At 42.3% G+C, this 23,611-nt stretch overlaps 1 protein-coding gene across 7 annotated transcripts in view; it reads left to right on the top strand.

The window, feature by feature from the left end:
* The window catches only part of NOD1 (nucleotide binding oligomerization domain containing 1), a 92,890-nt gene that overhangs the window by 23,534 nt on the left and 45,745 nt on the right, over positions 1-23,611 (top strand). For 4 of the 7 annotated variants that reach the window (XM_060020670.2, XM_060020674.1, XM_060020673.1 and 1 more), the window contains exons 2-3: positions 21,915-22,282; positions 23,309-23,483. In XM_060020670.2, the coding sequence (XP_059876653.1) occupies positions 22,022-22,282; positions 23,309-23,483 (436 nt within the window). In that variant the 5' untranslated portion in view covers positions 21,915-22,021. Of the gene's footprint in view, positions 1-19,940; positions 20,039-21,914; positions 22,283-22,383; positions 22,639-23,308; positions 23,484-23,611 lie in introns of those variants that run through there. The other 3 variants (XM_060020671.1, XM_060020675.2, XM_060020676.2) reach the window with 3 other exon arrangements.

The raw sequence follows: 23,611 nt of genomic DNA, 5'->3' as shown, positions 1-23,611 counted from the left end.
TTTTCCCCTCTCCCTGCCTTCTTTTAGAGTTAAGCATATTTATTATTATATTATCTCCTTCTATTGTATTCTCTTGCTATTTTTATTAATAACAATTTTAGAGATTAAGACCTGGATCCTTGAATTATTACTGTCTAATATAAAGTAATACTTTTGCCTATTACCAGAAAATGCTTTGAACTTAGAACACTTTAACTCCATTTACTCCCTTCCACCTTTTTGTGTTATTACTGTTTAAATGTTTTTGTTTTTTTTTTAGTTGAGGTATAGTTGATGTACAGCGTTATGTTTCATGTGTACAACATAGTGATTCATGATTTTTAAAGATTATATCCCATTTATGATATTATAAAATATTGGCTATATTCCCTGTGTTACACTATATATACTTGTAGCTTATTTATTTTATACATAATAGTTTGTACCTTTTAATCCCCTACCCCTATCTTGCCCCTCTCCTTTTCCTCTCCCTGCTGATCACCAACAGTTTGTTCTCTATATCTGGGAGTCTGCTTCTTTTTTGTTAAATTTACTAATTTGTTCTATTTTTTAGATTCCACATATAAGTTGTATTATACATTGTCTTTCTCTGTCTGACTTACTTCACTTGGCACAATACCCTGCAAGTCCATCTGTGTTGCTGCACATTTCATTCTTTTTTATGGCTGAGTAGTATTCCATTGTGTGTGTGTGTGTGTGTGTGTGTGTGTGTGTGTGTGTGTGTGTATCTCACATCTTCTTTATCCATTCATCTGTTGATGGATACTTATGTTGCTTCATATCTTGCCAATTGTAAACAATGCTGCTATGCACATTGGGGTGCATGTATCTTTTTGAATTATTGTTTTCATGGTTTTTTTCCCGAATAAATACCCAGGAGTGGAATTGCTGGATCATATGGTAGTTCTATTTTTAGTTTTCTGAGAAACCTCCATACTGTTTTTCATAGTGGCTGCACCAGTTTACAGTCCCACCAACAGTGTACAAGGGTTCCATTTCAGCACATCCTTGCCAACATTTGTTATTTGTGTTCTTTGTGATGATAGCCATTCTGACACATGTGAGGTGCTATCTCTTTGAGGTTTTAATTTGCATTTCTCTGATGATTAATGACGTTGAGCATCCTTTCACATGCCTGTTGGCCATCTATGTCTTCATTGGAAAAATGTCTTTTCAAGTCTTCTGCTCATTTTTTAAATGGGTTGTTTGTAGTATTTTGTTTTTTGTTTTCTTTTTTTGACTGCACTGTGTGGCTTGTGGGATCTTAGTTCCCTGACCAGGGATCAAACCCATACCTTCTGCAGTGGAAGCGTGGGGTCTTAACCAGGGGACGCCAGGGAGGTCTAGGTTTTTTTTTTTTTTTTTTTTTTTTGCGGTACGTGGGCCTCTCACTGTTGTGGCCTCTCCCGTTGCAGAGCACAGGCTCTGGACGCATAGGCTCAGCGGCCATGGCTCACGGGCCCAGCCACTCCGCGGCATGTCCCCTGAATCGGCAGGCGGACTCTCAACCACTGCGCCACCAGGGAAGCCCGGTTGTTTGGTTTTTGATGTTGAGTTGTATAAGCTGTTTATATATTTTGAATATTAACACCTCATCTGTTATATCATTTGTAAATGTTTTCTCCAATTCAGTAAGGTGTTTTTTGTTTTGTTGATGGTTTCTTTTGCTGTGCAAAAGCTTTTAAGTTTAATTATGTCCCATTTGTTTATGCTTTTATTTCCTTTGCTTTAGGAGACAGATCCAAAAAAATATTGCTACGATTTATGTCAGAGTATTCCATCTATGTTTTCTCCTGGGAGTTTTATGGTTTCTGGTCTTACATTTAGGTCTTTAATCCATTTTGAGTTTATATTTGTATATGGTGTTAGAGAATGTTCTAATTTTATTCTTTTATGTGTAGCTGTCCAGTTTTCCCAGCACTACTTATTGAAGAGACTGTCTTTTCTCCATTGTATATTCTTGCCTCCTGTGTCATAAAATAATTGACCATAAGTGTGTGGGTTTATTTCTAGGCTCTCTATTCTGTTCCATTGATCTATGTGCCTTTTTGTGCCAGTACCATACTCCTTTGATTACTGTAGCTTTGTTGTATAGTCTGAAGTCAGGAAACATGATTCCTTCTGTTCTTTTTCAAGATTGTTTTGGCTATTCAAGATCTTTTGTTTTTCCATACAAATTTTAGAATTACGTGTTTTAGTCCATGAAAAATGGCATCGATATTTTTTTCATCTTTTAATTGAAGTATAGGTGATTTAAAATGTGTTAATTACTGCTGTACAGCAAAGTGATTCAGTTATATGTATATATACATTCTTAATATTCTTTTCCATTATGCTTTATCATAGGATATCAAATATAGTTCTCTGTGCTATATAGTAGGACCTTGTTGTTTATCCATTCTATATATAAAAGCTTACCTCTGCTAATCCCAAATTCCCAATCCATCCCTATCCCCCCACTTAGCAACTACCAGTCTGTTCTCTATGTCATTGATTGTTTCATACATAGGTTCATTTGTGTCATATTTTAGATTCCACATATAAGTGAATTCATATGGTATTTGTCTTTCTCTTTCTCACTTACTTCACTTAGTTTGATAATCTCTAGTTGCATCCATGTTGCTGCAAATGGCATTATTTCATTCTTTTTTACGGCTCAGTAGTATTCCATTGCATATATGTACCACATCTTCTTTATCCATTCATCTGTCAATGGACATTTAGGTTGTTTCCCTGTCTTGGCTATTGTGAATAGTGCTGCTATGAACATAGGGGTGCATGTATCTTTTTGAATTATAGTTTTGTCTGGACATATGTCCAGAAGTGGGATTGCTGGATCATATGGTAGTTCTATTTTTAGTTTTCTGAGGAACCTCCATACTGTTTTCCACAGTGGCTGCACCAACTTACATTCCCACCAACAGAGTAGGAGGGTTCCCTTTTCTCCACACCTTCTTCAGCAGTAGACTTTTGATGATGGCCATTCTGACCAGTGTGGGGAGGTAGCTCATTGTGGTTTCATTTTGCATTCTCTAATAATTAGCGATGTTGAGCATCTTTTCATGTGCCTATTGGTCATCTGTATTCCTTCTTCAGAGAAATGTCTCTTTAGGTCTTCTGCCCATTTTTCAATTGGGTTGTTTGTTTTTGTTGTTGTATGAGCTGTTTGTATGTTTTGGAAACTAAGCTCTTGTCTGTCGCATCATTTGCAAATATTTTCTCCCATTCTGTAGTTTGTCTTTTCATTTTTTTTTTTTAGCAACTTTATTTTATTTATTTATTTTTGGCTGCGTTGGGTCTTTGTTGCTGCGTGTGGGCTTTTCTCTAGTTGTGGCGAGTGGGGGCTACTCTATTGTAGTGTGTGGGCTTCTCATTGAGGTGGCTTCTCTTGTTGCGGAGCATGGGCTCTAGGCGCGTGGGCTCAGTAGTTGTGGCTTGCAGGCTCTAGAGTGCAGGCTCAGTAGTTGTGGCGCATGGGCATAGCTGCTCCGCGGCATGTGGGATCTTCCCGGACCAGGGCTCAAAACCCGTGTCCCCTGCATTGGCAGGCGGATTCTCAACTACTGCGCCACCAGGGAAGCTCTGTCTTTTCATTTTGTTTATGGTTTCCTTTGCTGTGCAAAAGCTTGTAAGTTTGATTAGGTCCCATTTGTTTATTTTTGTTTTTATTTCTATTGCCTTGGGACACTGACCTAAGAAAACATTGGTATGATCTATGTCAGAGAATGTTTTGCCTGTGTTTTCTGCTAGGAGTTTTATGGTGTCATGTCTTATGTTTAAGTCTTTAAGCCATTTTGAGCTTATTTTTGTGTATAGTGAGAGGTTGTGTTTTAAATTTCTTGATTTAACATGCGGCTGTCCAACTTTCCCAACACCACTTGCTGAAGAGACCATCTTTTTCCCATTGTATATTCTTGCCTCCTTTGTCGAAGGTTAATGTCGAAGGTTAATTGACCATAGGTGTTTAGGTTTATTTCTGGACTCTATTCTGTTCCATTGATCCATATGTCTGGTTTTGTGCCAATACTATGCTTTTTTTGGTTACTGTAGCTTTGTAATATTGTCTGAAGTCTGGGATGGTTATGCCTTCTGCTTTGTTCTTTTGCTTCAGGATTGCTTTGGGAATTCTGGGTCTTTTATGATTCCATATGAATTTTAGGATTATTTGTTCTAGTCCTGTGAAAAATGTCATGGGTAATTTGATACGGACTGCATTTAATCTGTAGATTGCTTTGGGTAGTATGGCCATTTTAACAATATTCTTCCAATCCTAGAGCATGGAATATCTTTCTCATTTCTTTGAATGATCTTGAATTTCCTTTATTAGTGTTTTATAGTTCTCAGCATATGTCTTCCTCCTTGGTGAGGTTTATTCCTAAATAATTTATTTCTGGAGTTGCAATTTTATTTATTTATTTATTTATTTATTTATTTATTTTTGGCGGTACGCGGGCCTCTCACTGTTGTGACCTCTCCCATTGCGGGGCACAGGCTCCAGACGCGCAGGCTCAGCGGCCATGGCTCACGGGCCCAGCCGCTCTGCGGCATATGGGATCTTCCCGGACCGGGGCACGAACCCGTGTCCCCTGCATCAGCAGGCGGACTCTCAGCCACTGCACCACCAGGGAAGCCCCTGGAGTTGCAATTTTAAAAGATACTGCTTTTTTACATTCCCTTTCTGATATTTCATTATTGGTGTAAAGAAATGCAACCGATTTCCACATGTTAATCTTGTATCCTGCTACCTTGCTGAATTCGTTTATCAATCCTAGTAGCTTTTGTGTGGAGTCTTTAGGGTTTTGTATATATGGTATCATATCATCTACATATAATGACAGTTTTACCTCTTCCCTTCCAATCTAGATACCTTTTGTTTCTTTTTCCTGTATGATTGATGTAGCTACGACTTCCAATACTATGTTGAATAGAAGAGGTGACAGTGGGCATCCTTGTCTTCTTCCAGATTTTGGTGGGAAGGCTTTCAGCTTTTCACCATTTATACTGGCTGTGGATTTGTCATGAATAGCATTTTTGTTTTGTTTTGTTTTGGTACATGGGCCTCTCACTGCTGTGGCCTCTCCTGTTGCAGAGCACAGGCTCCGGACACGCAGGCTCAGCGGCCATGCCTCATGGGCCCAGCCGCTCCGCGACATGTGGGATCTTCCCGGACCGGGGCACGAACCCATGTCCCCTGCATCGGCAGGCGGACTCTCAACCACTGCGCCACCAGCGAAGCCCATGAATAGCTTTTACTATCTTGAGATATGTTCCTTTTATACCCACTTTGGTAAGAGTTTTTATCTTGAGTGGATGTTGGATTTTGTCGAATGCTTTTTCTGCATCTATTGAGATGAGCATGTGGTTTTCGCCTTTTCTTTTGTTTATGTGGTATATCATATTGATTGATTTGCGTATGTTGAACCATCCTTGTGAACTTGGGATGAATCCCACTTGGTCATGGTATTTGATCTTTTTTATGTGTGGTTGGATTCGGTTTGCTAATATTTTGTTGAGAATTTTTGCATCTATATTCTTCAAAGATATTGACCTGTAATTTTCTGTTTTGCTGGTATCTTTGTCTGGTTTTGGTATCCCAGGGTGATGGTGGCTTCATAGAATATCCTTGGGAGTGTTCCCTCCTCTTCAGTTTTTTTGGAAGAGTTGGAGAAGGATTGGTATAAGTTCTTCTTTGTATGTTTGCTGGGATTCACCTGTGAAGCCATCTGGTCCTGGACTTTTGTTTGTAGGGAGTTTTAAAATTATAGATTGTGTTTACTTCTAGTGATTGGTCTCTTCAAGTTATCTGTTTCTTCTTGATAAAATTTTGGTGGGCTGTATGTTTCTAGAAACTTGTTCATTTCTTCTGGGTTGTTGAATTTGTTGGCATATAACTGTTCATATGGATTTTTGTATTTCTTTGCTATCAGTTGTTATTTCTCTTTTTCTTATTTTGTTTATTTGGGTTCTCTATCTTTTCTTCTTGGTGAGCCTGGCCAGAGGTTTGTCAATCTTGTTTATCCTTTCAAAGAACCAGCTCTTGGTTTTATTGTTTTTTTATCTCTATTTTATTTCCTCTCTGATCTTTATTATTTCCTTCCTTCTGCTGACTTTAGGTTTTGTTTGCTCTTGTTTTTAAAATTCTTTTAAGTGGTAGGTTAGGTTGTTTATTTTAGATTTTTCTTGTTTTTTGAGAAAGGCCTGTATGTATCACTATGAACTTCCCTCTAAGAACTGCTTTTGCTGCATCCCATAGATTTTTGTATGGTTGTATTTTCATTGTCATTTGTCTCAAGGTATTTTAAAATTTCCTCTGTGATTTCATTGTTGACCCATTGGTTGTTTAGTGCCATGTTGTTTAGTCTCCATGTAATCATTTATTTTTTCTCATTTCTTTTTCTGTGGTTAATTTCTAGTTTCATGCCATTGTGGTCAGAAAAGATGCTTGAGATAATTTCTATACTCTTAAATTTGTTGAGGCTTGTTTCGAACCTTAGTATGTGATCAGCCCTAGAGAATGTTCCATGTGCACTTGAAAAGAATGTGTATTCTGGTTTTTTTGGAGGTAATGTCCTGAAAATATCAATTAAGTCTAACTGTTCTATTGTATCATTTAGGATCTCTGTTGCCTTATTGATTTTCTGTCTGGAAGACCTGTCCATTGATGTGAGTGTGGTGTTAAAGTCTCCTACTATTATTGTATTCCTGTCAGTTTCTCCTATTATGTCTGTTAGTATTTGTTTTATGCATTTGGGTGCTCCTATATTAGGTGCATATATGTTGACAAGTGTAAAATCCTCTTCTTGTATTGATCCTTTTATTACTATATAGTGTCCTTCTTTATCTTTCTTTATAGCCTTTGTTTTGAAGTCTATTTAGTCTCATATGAGTATTGTGATCCCCACCTTTTCATGATATATCTTTTTCTACCCCCTCACTTTCAATCTATGTGTGTCCTTTGCCCTAAAGTGCATCTCTTGTAGGCAGCATATTTTAGGCTGTTATGTTTTTATCCAGTCTGCCACTCGGTGTCTTTTGATTGGAGCATTTAGTCCATTGACATTTGAGGTAATTATTGATAGATATGTATTTATTGCCTTTTTTTTTTTTTTTTTTTTTTGCGGTACGCGGGCCTCTCACTCTTGTGGCCTCTTCCTTTGTGGAGCTCAGGCTCCGGATGCGCAGGCTCAGTGGCCATGGCTCACGGGCCTAGCCACTCCATGGCATGTGGGATCTTCCTGGACCGGGGCACGAACCGGTGTCCCATGCATCGGCAGGCGGACTCTCAACCACTGCGCCACCAGGGAAGCCCTATTGCCATTTTTAAACCTTGTTTTCCCATTGATTTTATATGTTATCTTTGTCCCTTTCTTTTTCTTTTTGTTTTTCCTTTGGGGGTTTGATGACCTTTTTTTTTTGTATTATACTTACGTTCTCTTCCTTTTGGCTTTTGTGAAGCTATTGTATGTTTTTGATGTGTGGTTACCCTGTTTTTCAAGTATGTTAACCTATTCCTATGTCTACTTGCCTTAGACTGGTAGTCATATAGGCTCAAACACATTCTAGGAAAAAAAAAAAATCTACATTTCTTACTCCCCTCCCCCACATTTTGTGGTTTTGATGTCCTCTTTTACACCTTCATTCTCATCCTTTTGCTGTTCATTGTTGTTATCACTTTCACAGAAACTTTTTAAATCTGTGTACTGGCTTATTTAAGTGCTTTATTTTCCGATTGTGATTTTTTTCTTTCCTATAGGTTCTTACTTTTTTTCTATTTAGAGAAGACCTTTCAATATATCCTTTAGGATAGGTTTAGTATTGCTGTATTCTGTTAGTTTTTGCTTGTCTGAGAAATTGTCTCTCCTTCTATTCTAAATGATAATGTTGCTGGGTAGAGTATCCTAGGTGGCAGATTTTTCCCTTTTAGTATTTTGAATATATCTTGCCACTCCCTTCTGGCCTGCAGTGTTTTTGTAGAGAAGTCAGCTGATAGCCTTGTGGGCATTACCTTGTAATTAACTCTTTGTTTTTTCTTGCTGCCTTTAGAATCCTCTCTTTAACTTTTGCCATTTTTATTACGTCTTGGTGTAGGTCTGTTTGGGTTTATCTTGTTTGGGACTCTCTGTGCTTCCTGTACCTGGATATGTTTCCTTCTTTATGTTTGGAAAGTTTTCAGCCATAATTCTTCAAATACATTTTCGATCCCCTTTTCTCTTTCTTCTCCTTCTGGAATCCCTATTATATGTATGTTTTATATTATCCCATAGGTCTCTTTTATTGCTTTCATTGTTTTTTTTTAATTTGGCTTTCTGTCTGATATCCTGATTGGGTGATTTCCATTATCCTGTCTTCCAGGTCACTTATTTGTTTTTCTGCATTATTCATTCTGCTATTCCATGCTAGTCTGCTATTCTGTGCCTTTAGCTCAGTTTTTGTCTCTGCAAATGAATTTTTTTTTTCTTTTTTGGCCACGCTGTGTGGCTTGTGGGATCCCAGTTCCCACAGGGATTGAACCAGCCCTCAGCAGTGAAAGTGCCAAGCCCTAACCACTGGACTGCCAGGGAATTCCCTGCAAATGAGTTTTATATTTTTTGGTTCCTCTTTATAGTTTCTGGTTCCTTTTTACAGTACTCTGCATTTCCATTGATAGTGTTTCTTAATTCCTTCAGTATTTTCATTGTCTCCTTTTTGAAATCAGTGTCTACTAGTCTGGAGAGGTCTGCTTCACTGCATGTTCTTTCAGGGGAATGCTGTTGGTCTCTTACCTGGGAGTGGTTCCTCATTTTACTTCTTCATTTTACTTCTAGTTCTCTTACTTGAGTTTAGGAGAAACGATTATCTGGTGTGGTCTTGGAAGGCTGTTTATATGTGGGGGTGTCCCTGTGTAACTCGTGTGGGTTTAATATATTTGGTGCCAGGGCTGTTTTTAGTATGGATGCCTGTCGCCTCTTTCCTCGGTGTGTGTTGGTTATTCTCCCCTTGATAAGGGGTGTGCAGATGTTGTGGCTGGTGCCCGGCCCTGGGGTTCTTGGCAGTGGTGGCATCTCAGGTGCACCCCCAGAGCACATGATAGGGACAGAGGTGGTGGCTCATGACCACTCCTGGGGTCCAGGAGGGAGGCGGCAGTGGCTCCCAACCACTCCTGGAGTCTGCAAGGGGGTGGTGGTGGCTCACGACTGCTCCTGCAGCCTGGGCAGGCAGTGTCCTGCCCTCTGTGAGCACGTGCACAGGGTAAAAGGCTACAGTCTGGGTCCCGCGCCTCCCCTCATGCACTCCCCAAACAGTGGCGACTGGTCTCTAAGTTGGCCCAAACCTCCTCTGCCTACGCCCCCAGCCATGGTTGCACTGGATTCCAGCCGCCCCCCCCCCCCCCAGGCCATCTTCACATGGCCAACCCCAGTCCTCTCCCCGGTTCCGATCTCTGAAGCCCAGGTTCCAGCACCAGCCCCCGCCCGTACTGGCGGATGCCTGTCTTAGGCTGGGGAGTGCAGGGCAGTGCAGGGCGGCAGCACTGACCATCTGTGTAGTTCTCCCTCTGCTCTGGCTGCTGCAAACCAGCAGTGCTCTCCTACGAGGCTCTGAAGCTCCCTTTCTGTCCCAGCAGATCTCCCCACTGGTGAGGGGGCTTCCCAGGGTGCAGGGACCTTTCCTCTTGCACAGCTCCCTCCCAGGAGCACAGGTGCTGTCGTGAGACCTTTCTCGCTTTCTATTTTTTCTATTTCCTACCTGGTCACATGGAGATTTTCTTGCCCTTTCAGCAGTCTGAAGTATTCTTCCAACATTCAGTAGACATTCTGTGAGAATCGTTCCACAGGTAGATGTATTTTTGATGTATTTGTGGGAGAAGGTGAGCTTCATATCCCGCTACTCTGCCATCTTCATCCGATGCTCTGCCACTGGTATTCTGATAGGGATTGCATTGAATCTGTAGATTGCCTTGTGTAGTATGGTCGTTTTTAACAATAATAATTCTCCCAATCCATGACCATGGAATATCTTTTTTTTAAGACATTCACTTCTTAAAAAAATTGGTTTATTTTATTTATTTACTTATTTTTGGCTGTGTTGGGTCTTCGTTGCTGCGTGTGCGCTTTCTCTAGTTGCGGTGAGCTGGGGCTACTCTTCGTTGCAGTGCACGGGCTTCTCATTGTGGTGGCTTCTCTTGTTGCAGAGCACAGGCTCTAGGTGCGCAGACTTCAGTAGTTATGGCACATGGGCTCAGTAGTTGTGGCTTATGGGCTCTAGAGCTCAGGCTCAGTAGTTGTGGCACATGGGCTTAGTTACTCTGTGGCATGTGGGATCTTCCTGGACCATGGCTCGAACCCGTGTCCCCTGCATTGGCAGGCAGATTCTTAACCACTGCGCCACCAGGGAAGCCCCAACCATGGTATATCTGTATGTTTGTATCATCTTCAGTCTTTTCAATCAGTGTCCTATGGTTTTCCGAGTACAGGTCTTTTACCTCCTTAGGTACGTTTATTCCTAGGTATTTTATTCTTTTTCATGCAGTGCTAAATGGGATTGTTTCCTTAACTTCTCTTTCTGGTAGTTTGTTGTTAGTGTATAGAAATGCAACAGATTTCTGTATTTTAATTTTGTATGCTGCAACTTTACTGAGTTCATTGATGAGCTCTAGTAGTTTTTTGGTGGCATCTTTAGGGTTCTCTATGTATAGTCATGTCATCTGCAAGCAGTGACCGTTTTACTTCTTCTTTACCAATTTGGATTCCTTTTATTTCTTGTCTCATTGCTGTCTCTAGGACTTCAATACTATGTTGGATAAAAGTGGCAGGAGTTGGTATCCTTGTCTTCTTCCTAACCTTAGTGTAAATGCTTTCAGATTCTCACCACTGAGTATGATGTTAGCTGTGGACTTGTCATATATGGCCTTTATTATGTTGAAGTATGTTCCCTCTGCCCTCTTTCTGGAGAGTTTTTATTGTAAACGATGTTGAATTTTGTCAAAAGCTTTTTCTGAATCTGTTGAGATGATCATATGGTTTTTATTCTTCAATTTGTTAATATGGTATAACACATTGATTGATTTTGCAGATATTGAAAAATCCTTGCATCCCTGGGATAAATTCCACTTGATCATGGTGTATGATTTTTTTTTAAAGAGTTGTTGGATTTGGTTTGTTAATATTTTGTTGAGGATTTTTGTGTCTATGTTAATCGGTGATATTGGCCTGTAACTTTCTTTTGTGTGATATCTTTGTCTGGTTTTGCTATCAGGGTGATGCTGGCCTTGTAGAGTGAGTTCAGAAGCATTCCCTCCTTTGTAATATTTTGGAATAGTTTGAGTATAGGTGTTAACTTTTCTTTAAATGCTTGGTACAATTCACCTATGAAGCCATCTGGTCCTGGACTTTTGTTTGTTGGGAGGTTTTTTTTTTAAGTTACTGATTCAATTTCATTACTGGCAATTGGTCTGTTCATATTTTCTATTCCTGGTTCAGTCTTGGGAGATGGTACATTTCTAGGAATTTGTCCATTTTTTCTAGATTATCCATTTTATTGGCATATAGTTCTCAGTATTCCCTTATGATCCTTTGTATCTCTGTTGTGTTGGTTGTAATTTCTTTTTCATTTCTGATTGTATTGATTTGGCCTCTGTCTCTTTTGATGAGTCTGGCTAAAGATTTATTAGTTTATCTTTTCAAAGAGCCAGCTCTAAGTTTCATTGATCTTTTCTGTTCTTTTAGTCTCTATTTCACTTATTTCTGCACTAACCTTTATGATTTCTTTCCTTCTACTAACTTCAGATTTTGTTTGTTCTTTTTCTTTCTTTCTTTTTTTTTTTTTTTTTTGCGGTACGTGGTCCTCTCACTGTTGTGGCCTCTCCCGTCGCAGAGCACAGGCTCCGGACGCGCAGGCTCAGCGGCCATGGCTCACGGGCCCAGCCGCTCCGCAGCATGTGGGATCTTCCCAGACCGAGGCACGAACCCGTGTCCCCTGCATCGGCAGGCGGACTCTCAACCACTGCGCCACCAGGGAAGCCCTGTTTGTTCTTTTTTTAGCTCCCTGAGGTATAAGGTTAGGTTTTTTATTTGAGATTTTTCTTGTTTCCTGAGGTAAGCTTGCATTGCTATAAACTTCTCTCTTAGTACTGTTTTTGCTGTGTCCCATAGATTTTGGATCATTGTGTTTTTGTTTTCATTTGTCTCCAGGTATTTTGGATTTCCTCTTTGATTTCTTTGGTGATCCATTTGTTGTGTAGTAGCATATTGTTTAGCCTCCAAGTGTTTGTGTTTTTTGCAGTTTTTTTCTTGTAGTTGATTTCTAGTCTCATAGCATTGTGGTGGGAAAAGATGCTTGATATGATTTCAGTCTTCTTAAATTTACCGAAGTCTGTTTTGTGGCCTCACATGTGATCTGTCCTGGAGAATGTTCCATGTGTACTTGAAAAGTATGTATTCTTCTGCTTTTGGATGGAATGCCCTATATATATCTATTAAGTCCACCTGGTTTAATATGTCGTTTGATGCCAGTGTTTTCTTGTTGGTTTTCTGTCTGGATGACCTGTCCATTGATGTAAGTGGGGTGTTAAAAGTCCCCTACTATTATTGTGCTATTCTCAGTTTCTCCCTTTATGTCTTTTAATATTTGCTTTATGTGTTTATGTGCTCCTATGTTGGGTGTATATATATTTACAATTGTTATATTTTTTGGATTGATTCCTTGATCATTAGGTAATGTCCTTCTTTGTCTCTTATAACAGTCTTTATTTTAAAGTCTATTTTGTCCGATATAAGTATTGCTACCTTGGCTTTCTTTTGCTTTCCATTTGCATGGAATACCTTTTTCCATCCCCTCACTTTCATCCTGTGTGTGTCTCTAGATTTGAAGTGAGTGTCTTGTAGGCAGCATATATAGGGGTCTTTTTTTGTTTCCATTCAGCCACTCTATGTCTTGATTGGAGCATTTGTTCCATTTACATTTAAAGTAACTATTGATATTGTGTTCTTATTGCCACTTTGTTAATTGGGGATTGTATTTTAGGTCATTTTGTTCATTTCTTCTTTTGTTCTCTTGTGATTTGAAGACTATCTTTAGTATTATGTTTGGATTCCTTTTTCTTTTTTGTGTGTGTATCTAATTTAGATTTTTGTTTTGTGGTTACTGTGAGGTTTATATATAGCAATCTATCTATCTGTCTATATATGTGATTGTTTTAAGTTGCTGATCTCTTAACAAATGCGTTTTAACAACTCTGTGTTTGTACTCTCCTCCCCTCATGGTTAGTGTTTTGGATTTCATGTTTTACATTTAATTGTTCTGTGTATCCCTTAACTGCTTATGGTTGATATAAGTAATTTTACTACTTTTGTCTTTTAACCTTCCTATTAGTTTTGTGTGTGGATGATTTCCTACTTTTACTATATGTTTGTCTTGTTTTTTTCTTTAATAGATCTTTATTGGAGTATAATTGCTTCACAATACTGTGTTAGTTTCTGTTTGCACAACAAAGGGAATCAGCCATATCCCCTCCCTCTTGAGCCTCCCTCCCATCCTCCCTATCCCGCCCTCTAGGTCATCACAAAGCACTGAGCCGGATCTCCCTGTGCTGTGCTGCTGCTTCCCACCAGCCAACTATTTTACATTCAGTACTGTATATATCGTCAGTGCTACTCTCACTTCGCCCCAGCTTCGCCCTCCCACCCCATATCCTCCATTCTCTGTGTCTACCTCTTTATTCCTGCCCTGCAGCTAGGTTCAACAGTACCATTTTTTTAGATTCCATATATATGCGTTAGCATATGGTATTTGTTTCTCTCTTTCTGACTTACTTCACTCTGTATGACAGACTCTAGGTCCATCCACCTCACTGCAAATAACTCAGTTTCATTCCTTTTTATGGCTGAGTGATATTCCATTGTATACATGTGCCACATCTTCTTTATCCATTCATCTGTCGATGGACATTTAGGTTGCTTCCATGTCCTGGCTACTGTAAATAGTGCTGCAGTGAACATTGTGGTACATGTCTCTTTTTGAATTACGGTTTTCTCAGGGTATATGCCCAGTAGTGAGATTGCTGGGTCATATGGTAGTTCTATTTTTAGATTTTTAAGGAACCTCCATACTGTTCTCCATAGTGGCTGTATCAATTTACATTCCCACCAACAGTGCAGGAGGGTTCCCTTTTCACCACACCTTTCCAGCATTTATTGTTTGTAGATGTTTTGATAATGGCCATTCTGACCGGTGTGAGGTGATAACGGCATTGTAGTTTTGATTTGCATTTCTCTAATAATTAGTGATGTTGAGCAGCTTTTCATGTATATGTTGGTCTTTACTGATGAGATTTTTTTTCCTTTCATGATTTTCATGTTGCTAATTGTGTCCTTTTCATTTTTGCTCAGGGCAGTTCCTTTAACATTTCTTGTAAAGCTGGATTGGAGGTGCTGAACTCTTTTAAAAGCTTTTGCTTGTCTGTAAAGCTTTTGATCTCCCCATGAAATCTGAGTGAGAGTCTTTCTGGGTAGAGTACTCTTGGTTGTAGGTTTTTCCGTTTCATCACTTTATATTGTGCAACTCTCTTCTGCCCTGCAGAGTTACTGCTGAAAAGTCAGCTGATAGCCTTATGGGAGTTCCCTTGTACATAACATGTTGCTTTTCCATTGCTGCTTTTAATATTCTCCCATTATCTTTAATTTTTGCCATTTTAATTACAGTGCGTGTTGGTGTATTCCCCTTTGAGTTGATCCTGTTTGGGACTCTCTGTACCTCCTGGACATGGATGTGTTTCCTTTCCTAGGTTAGGGAAGTTTTCAATTAGTATGCCTTCAATTATGTTCTCAGCCCCTTTCTCTCTCCCTTCTCCTTCTGGGACCCCTATAATGCAAATATGGTGTGTTTGATATTTTCCCAGAGGTCTCTGAAACGGTCCTCATTTTTTTTCATGCTTTTTTCTGTCCAGCATCAGTGATTTCCTCTACTGTCTTCCAGCTCGCCAGTCCATTCCTCTGTATCATTTAGTCTATTGTTGGTCCTTCTAGTGTATTTTTTATTTGTTGCTGTATTCTTCGTGTCCGTTTGGTTGTTCTTTAGATTTTCTAACTCCTTGTTAAAAGCTTCTGACTCCTCATTCTGTGCATCCATTCTTCCGAGTTCTTTGATCATCTTTATGATCATTACCTTGAACTCATTCTCAGGTAGATTGCCTGTGTCCACTTCACTTAGTTCTTTTTCTGGGGTTTTATCTTGATTCTTCCTTTGGAACATGTTATTCTGCCGCCTCATTTTGCCTAAGTGGCTGTTTTGTTTTTTTTCTTTATGTGTCTGGTAGGTTGGTTACATTTCCCAGCCTTGAAGAATAAGCCTTTTGTAGACAACCTATGTGTCTCAGGATGCTTCCCTTTCATCACCAGAGCTGTTTGCTCTAGGGCTTCCCCCATGAGGGCTGCATGGATCTTTCTGTTGTGGTGGGCTGACTATGTGGACAGTCTGGTAAGCTTGGTTGGCCCTTGGTCTGTTCGGTTGCCAGTTCCTACCTTGTGCAGAGGCTGTTGGCTGCTGGTTCGTGGGACTGGGTCATGAGGTGACTGACTGCAGAACTCCAGGGGACTATACTAGTGCTGGGTTACTGGTGGGTTGAGTCAGGGTCCAGGAGACCCTGGGGGCTGTTGCTCACCCACTGGTGGGCGAAGCCAGGTCCTGGGGCTAGTACTGGCCTACGGGTAGGCAGAGCTGGGTCCTGGGGTCTGGCTGCAGAGCCCAAGGGTCCCAGAGCACGTGTCAGACCACTGGTGGGTGGGGCCAGTTCCTGACACAGTTGGCTGCAGGACCTGAGGTGTCTGGAAGCTTGTGTTGGCCTGCTAGTGGGCGGGTCCTGGGCACAACTGGTCCGAGGGCAGGGTCTGGGCAGCTAATGACTGGGGAGGTCTGCAGGCTGCAGGACTGTGGTTTTCTTGCAACTGCTGTCTGCCCCCTGGTGGGTGGAGCTGGTCGGGGGGGGCTAGAGCAGGCTCACTGGTGGGTGAGGCTGGTGCCCTGGGGATTCTGGTGCTGGTTCCTGACCACTGCTGGGTGGAGCTGGGTCCCAGGGACTCCGGCTGGAGGGTCCTGGTGGTCTTGGTTCTAGTGCCTGTGTACTGGTGTGTGGAGCCGGGTCCTGGGTCCTCTGGTGGGCAGGGCTGTGTCCAGAGGCAGTTGTGGATCAAAGGGTCTTAAAGCAGCCTCTCTGTTGGTGGGTGGGGATGTGTCCATGCCCTGTTAGTTGCTTGGCTTGAGGTGTCCCAGCACTGGTGCCCCAAGTGGGGCTGGGGCCTGGGGTTAATAAGCTAGAGGGAGGATTCCAAAATGGTGCTTTGCCAGCACCAGTGTCCACATGGTAGAAAGAGCTCCCCAAAATGGCTTTTGCCAGTGCCTGTGTCCCCAGGGTGAGCTGCAGTTGCCTCCTGCCTCTCCAGGAGATGCGCTAGGAAGAGCAGGTAGGTTTGACCCAGCCTCAGGTCAAATTCCTGCTTCTGCCCTGGGTTCCAGAGGATGTGAGATCTTATGTGTCCTTTCAGTGTGAAGTCTCTATTTCCCCCAGCCCTCTTGGACTCTCAGAAGTAAGCCCCACTGAACTTCAAAGCCAAATGTTCTGGGGGCTCATCTTCCTGGTGCAGGAGCCCTGGGCTGGGAGCCTGACATGCGGCTCGGACCTCTCACTCCTTTGGGAGAACCTGTGCGGTCAAAATTATTCTGCTGTTTGTGGATTGCCCAGCCAGGGATGTGGGACTTGACTATATGGCAGCTCTGCCCCTCCTACCTGCCTCTCTATGCTTCCTTTTTTATATCTTTAGTTGTATAAGAAATTTTCTGGCAGGTTCCAGTCATTTTCATCAATGGTTCTGCAAATAGTTGTGGTTTTGGTGTTCCATAGGAGGAGGTGAGCTCAGGGCCTTTCTAGTCTGCCATCTTGCACAGTCTCCCTTGTTTAAATGTTAATTCTACATATATTTTAGACCCCACAAGATAATAATGTTTTGTTCAGTCAATATACATTTATATTTACCCACATATTAGAACTTTCTGTTGCTCTCATTTTGTTTTAGTTTGGGATCATTTTTCTTCTACCTAAAAGAATCTTCAGTACTTATTTTAGTGCAGCTATGCTGGCCACAATGTCTCTCAGTTTTTATTTACCTGGAAATGTATTCTGCCTTTACATAATACTTCAGTGAAGGTTTTTTTCCCATACAGTAACATTCAGAGATTTTCTGTGTACAAGTTGATGACTTTTGACAAATCATGTGTGTGTGTGTATGCATAATATACATACATACACATATGTTGTATATGCACACACCACACACACACATGTGATGTGCATATCTACACATTTATGCAGTGATACATATATTCACATGTGACATATATGTATGTATAATATATATACACATGTATGTATTTTATATATCTCTCTCTCTATATATGTGATACTGCAAGATAAAGAACATTTCTACCACCCCAGCAATATGCAGTCAATTTCTCCTTTGCTCCTGTCCCCCTACCCAGGAAACCACTGCTCTGATCTAGATCAGATTTCTAGAATCATATGAATGGAATCATATACTACATGGTTTTTTGAGTCTTCTTTCTCTCAGCATAACATCTTTGATACTCATTCATGTCATATTAGTGTTTCATTCATATTTATTTTAAAATTTATTTTAAATTATTTTTGGCTGCGTTGGGTCTTCGTTGCTGTGTGCGGGCTTTCTCTAGTTGCGGCGAGTGGGGGCTACTCTTCCTTGCGGCACGTGGGCTTCTCACTGCGGTGGCTTCTCTTGTTGTGGAGCACGGGCTCTAGGCACACGGGCTTCAGTAGTTGTGGCACGTGGGCTCAGTAGTTGTGGCTTGCAGGCTCTAGAGCACAGGCTCAGTAGTTGTCGTGCATGGCCTTAGTTGCTCTGCGGCATGTGGGATCTTCCCGGATCAGGGCTTGAACCTGTGTCCCCTGGTTAAGTGGATTCTTAACCACTGTGCCACCAGGAAGTCCCTCACATTTACTTTTGAATAGCACTCTACTGTATGAATGTACCCCAACCTGCTGATCCACCCACCTGTAGTTGCCCTCTGTGGGAACAACAAGCTACCTTATCAGAGCTGGCAGTGGAAGCCCCTTGTTTAAAAAAAAAAAATTGTCCGAACCTCTGAACCTCTTCAGAAGGCAGAGTTCTAGAATGAGAAGTTACTAAATCGAAACTTTTCACAGGCTCTTGATAAATACGTCAAATGGCTTTCTGGAAGTTTTCCATCCGTTTACATTCCTTGTATGAAAGTTCCTGTCTCACCGTGCGATCAATAGCATTTTTGTATCGTATTTTCTGATATTTTCAAGCATGCAAAATTGAATCTAATCACTGAAAGGAATTTCCCTTCATTCTAAACCACTAGGTCCTATACTTATTTTCTTCCTGAGTTTACAGAATTATCAGTGACCTTACTTCTTTAACCCCCATCTCGCTTGACTTTCTGAGAAACTAATCTGAAAAGCCAATTCAGAGTCGTTTCTGGCATCAGTATTTCTGGGAACCAGATGCCCGTGAACTGAGTTTCTCTGCAGTGTTCCGTGATGTTGAGTTGGTCTCTGCCCTTGGATTCTGTTTACCGGGACAGGATCAGCTCTCTTTGTTTCCTTTCCCATCGTCCATGCCTTGTTAAGTTCCTGCTGAATTGAGCAAACTCTGCAAATCTGATTAAATCTCAAACCAGAGCTCTGGATGTTGCAAAATGACAGCCTCCTTGCCAACTGGCTGACATGTAATTCATTGCTTTGGTTAGGTGGCCATAAATAAGTGGATTTTCCTTAAGTTTCTGCCTTTGATGGTAAGAGGTAGTGATGTCTGTGGGTGATACTATGGGGAAGGGCTGGGAAGACACGTCACTAGTTTTGTGGGAATCACAGGCTTGGAAGAGGCAGAAGCCAGGAGTGAAATGGGACCCACAGTGAGGATGGATGAGGGTTGGGAGTGGAGGAGTGAGGGGCATTGTGTAACACCCATTCCAAGCCTTGGTAAGAATGGAGCCAAGGATGAAAAAACCCTGAATCACCAAGGGGGGAAGGCAATTCCCTTTCCAGCTCTCTCAGATTTACCATGATCTCAAAGAGAAAGTCTCAATCTTGTGCTACTATGTCTTTAATACCTCTCAAATGCTTCTAAGAGAAAACAGGCCTCAGACCAAGAACCTTTCAACACTGTTGAGCTGGAGTACAATAGCATGATTTTATTTCTAGTGAATTTATTTTTGTATTACTTTCTATTTATTGCAAATGATTCTTTTGTTTACAATGGTAATATAAATTTTCCTTTAAAATTAGTCTGAGTTGTAAAGTCAAGTCAATTTAAAGCAAAAAGTTAAGCAAATAACTTTGCTTATGGGACTCAATTATGGCCAAGAAAAGTGACTATGGTGCCTGAATGACTGAGATTTCGAAAACACTGTCCCAAAGGAAGAAGATAAAGAGAGTACTCTGAGATCCTACAGTTGTGGATTTAAAAAATTATTCTTTCTCCAATTTCATTCATTCATTCATTTATTTGCTCACCATTCAGCACAAGTGTTTTTTTTTTAATATAAATTTATTTATTTATTTATTTTTGGCTGTGTTGGGTCTTCGTTGCTGTGCGTGGGCTTTCTCTAGTTGCCGCGAGCCGGGGGGGGGGGCTACTCTTTGTTGCGGTGCGCGGGCTTCTCATCGCGTTGGCTTCTCTTGTTGCGGAGCACGGGCTCTAGGCACGTGGGCTTCAGTAGTTGTGGCTCGCAGGCTCAGTAGTTGTGGCACACAGGCTTAGTTGCTCCCCGGCATGTGGAATCTTCCCGGACCAGGGCTCGAACCCATGTCCCTTGCATTGGCAGGCAGATTCTTAACCACTGTGCCACCAGGGAAGCCCTAAGAGTGTTTTCAAAGAAACCTTTCTCTCTTATTTTTCTTTTTGACTTTTCAGATTCCAGAAAGAAATTGGAAATTGAAGATTTAAGGAGAGAATGTTGTTTTAAAATATTCTCACTTTCTTCAAAGAACACATGACAAAAACTTAAAAAGGTATTATTAACCAGTAATTTAAATATACATTTAACATTATCAACTGGTATCCCGTAAGGGAACTAATTTTCTAAAGCTATGGATCCTTAAGTGGGTCATAGAATTGACGACAACTGAAAAAGCTGAATTAGAGTCAAATCAATCAGCATACTTTTAGTGCAATAGTAGCTAATCACTCATTTTCATCCCTTTAAATTCCATTTGGTAAGAATCTCTTGCCTTTGTGTTGTTTATTTTTTTTAATTTATTTATTTTTGGCTGCGTTGGGTCTTCGTTGCTGCACGCAGGCTTTTCTCTAGTTGTGGCGAGCAGGGGCTACTATTCGTTGTGGTGCGCGGGCTTCTCATTACGGTGGTTTCTCCTGTTGTGGAGCATGGACTCTAGGCGTTCGGGCTTCAGTAGTTGTGGCACACGGGCTCAGTAGTTGCGGCACGTGGGCCCTGGAGCACGTAGGCTTTAGTAGTTGTGGTGCATGGGCTCAGTAGTTATGGCTTGCAGGCTCTAGAGCGCGGGCTCAGTAGTTGTGGTGCATGGGCTTAGTTGCTCCGCAGCATGTGGGATCTTCCCGGACCAGGGCTCAAACCCATGTCTCCTGCGTTGGCAGGCAGATTCTTAACCACCGCGCCACCAGGGAAGTCCCTTTCTGTTGTTTAGAATGTTAGAATGTACTGTCTTTTGCTCAATCAGTCAGGTTATGAAAGGAAGGTTACTGTGTGGGGTCCCACTGAGAATCTGTATAAGGCTTGCATTTGGCAACTTGATAGGTAAAAGAAGAAAAAATGCAGGTGTGTCAAAGATCAGAGACTAGTATGTGACTTTGTGGAAAAAATGTGAGAACCACTAGACCTGAATGTTAACATATGTGGGCTCATGAAACATACATGTTTAGAGGTCTATGAATTTTTTTTTTTGAGTTCTACAAAAAACATTTAAAACTCTCTCTCCAGAGTGTGTGCGTTTTAGACAAAGGACTAAGTGGCCAGTTCAAGGCCTTTCTACTTCCAAGCGTGTGATCCATTTATATCCACAGGATGACTGGAGAATTAAGTGGCTGAGAGATCTTACTCTAAAAGAAAGAAATCAGTGCAGTTCTGGGGTAGTGCAGATAAACTCAAGGTATTTTTTTAATACCCAAATAAAAGAGCTTGGGCCCCTGTCCCTACCGAGGCAGGAAGTTCAGCACATGCATGAGGTTTTCAGGGATTTCCAGGGAGACGTTGTCACCTCTCCCTCTCACCTTTCTTCTGTCCTGCTTCACTCCATAATGGCCATTGCTGCTCCTTCATTCCCTGAGGTGCTTGTATGTGGCCAACTTGGCTGGAGATATAAGGAGAGCTGGGGCAGGGGTGTGGGGAGAGCTACAGCACAACCCAGCACAGGCAGTAATGACTGACACATCACTGTTCCCAGGTTCGTGGGCTGTGGCTACCACAGGAGACTTCATGCCGGCTCGTGCTCTCCTCGGGCCGTTTTGTGCTCAGACCCTCTCTCCCACCAACCTCATAGCTCCTCTGCTTCCAAGTCTGGGTGCTGTCCCCTCATAGGGCACGTGGAAACTTCCAATTCCAGTGACCTAATTTGGAAAATATACCTTTGCACCCCTATCCCAATCTAGGACTGAGGCACACTAAAAAAATAATAATAATTAAGAAGTTTTGTTAAACAATAGTGTTGTCTACCTCTGGTCATCTACCCTAGTGGTGTAACCCACAAGCGGGAGCAATTAAATTATGATTTTTACTTTATTGCGTCTCAGATCAAATATCGTAAGTATGACTCCTTCCTGTTCTAAATAGAGAAATTCCAGGACCGGAGAAAGGGGGAGGGATCTTTCCCATGGCTTTGGTTTTGTTGGTGACTTCCTCTGTCTCTTCAGGGTTTGCACTGAGAGGCTGTGGCCGTGGATCCTGATCGCCCTTCTGCCAGGAAGGCACATGCAGCCAAAAATGAATTTGGGAAAAGCAGCCACTTGCTCCTGTAACCATGGAAAAGCAGGGCCGCAGTGAGATGGAAATAATCCGGTCAGAGTCGCACTCCTACATCAAATTGTTGAAGGTCAACCGGGAGCATCTGGTCACTCACGTCCGCAACACTCAGTGTCTGCTGGACAACTTGCTGCAGAATGAGTACTTCTCCGCCGAAGACGTGGAGATCGTGTGTGCCTGCCCCACGCAGCCCGACAAGGTGCCGGTGACAGGGATGCCAGCCTTGGTGGCCAGACGGGGCTTCTCCCCATTGACCTGGGTGAAGAGCTTTGGGAGTGCGGTACATTGGGTGGAATTTCCTGTCGGGGCTTATCTACCGCACAGAAAGGCTTGAGTTACCAGCTCATTCCACAGTTACGTATTTCACTTCTGTGTTCCTGAAACACAGCAAACTCTTCTGACCTCTCCATTCTCCTTGCTGTGCGTATTGGTTCTCAAACAACTTGTTTTCCAGTTCACTTTAAATGAGTGAATTCTTTAAAAAGAAAACGAGCAGGAAACACTAGCAGTGCTGCCCAGTCCGTGCCCTTCAACTCTGGAGAGCTGCTCACTGCTGGGAACGGCTCTGAGAATTCCTCTGGGTGAGGAATGGCTGCATCCCAGCCTGGGTCCACGGTAAAGAATCTTCCACACTCCACTGTGGGAAGTCTTCACAGCCCTTAGTTTCACTTTAGCTTTGTGTCATCTTCTGAAAAAGGGAATGGCAAGAGGAAAACCTCCTTCTTGGGGAGAAGAGTGACAGAACTCATTTGTAACATGATCCTGTTGGGCTTAGGAGAGACCAGAAGGGTTTCTGGGAAAAGCACAGTAGAACACTGTTGTGGGTTTTTTCCCTGAATTTTTAATAAGACGAAAAGCTTTTGTAAGGTACCCCTTACACGGGGGTCTGCTGTCCCCTGGCTGTGTGGCCCAGCACCCGTCTCATTATGCCTAACGGGTAACTTTCTCCCCCTCAGCACTCATTCCCAGAGAGCAAAAGTGTTAGCTTAAGAGGGCAAAGGAGGGAAAGGGAAATTCCAGGGGGGCGCTCGGCTCTAGCTGTGAGTCTGACCTTTCTATTTTTAGGCTCCTGGAAGCCTCTGGTTTCCTAGAGCTGTGCAGTTTGTTTCTTGCTCAGGCGGTCCATTTTACAGATCCTGGGCATTTGGCGTGTAGCATCTCATACCAGCTGGGTGGACGGTCAAGCTCGAGGCTGTAGTAAGAGCTCAAAGCCCCGCGTGGGAGCCTCTCCAGGGGGCAGACACCCCTAGTGCCGGCTCACACCTTACTGCTTGTGCCGCACTAGGTCCGCAGAATTCTGGACCTGGTGCAGAGCAAGGGCGAGGAGGTGTCCGAGTTCTTCCTCTATGTGCTACAGCGACTCACAGACGCTTACGTGGACCTCAGGCCTTGGCTGTCGGAGATCAGCTTCTCCCCTTCCCAGCTCATTCAGAGTAAAGCAGTTGTCAACACCGATCCAGGTATGAGTCAGCCCCCGGGGAGACCGCAGCCACCAAGCAAGCAAGGCCCCCGGGGCTTGGAAATGCTATCTGTGTGGGTCCAGCAGGGGATAAAGGCGGGGTCCGCCTTGACCAGCCCTGCCTTCCGC

This window comes from Delphinus delphis, chromosome 9, assembly GCF_949987515.2.
Source record: "Delphinus delphis chromosome 9, mDelDel1.2, whole genome shotgun sequence".
NCBI classification, from domain to species: Eukaryota; Metazoa; Chordata; class Mammalia; order Artiodactyla; family Delphinidae; genus Delphinus; species Delphinus delphis.
Note: the sequence above shows the minus strand (reverse complement) of the source record. Positions and strands in the feature narration are given on the sequence as shown.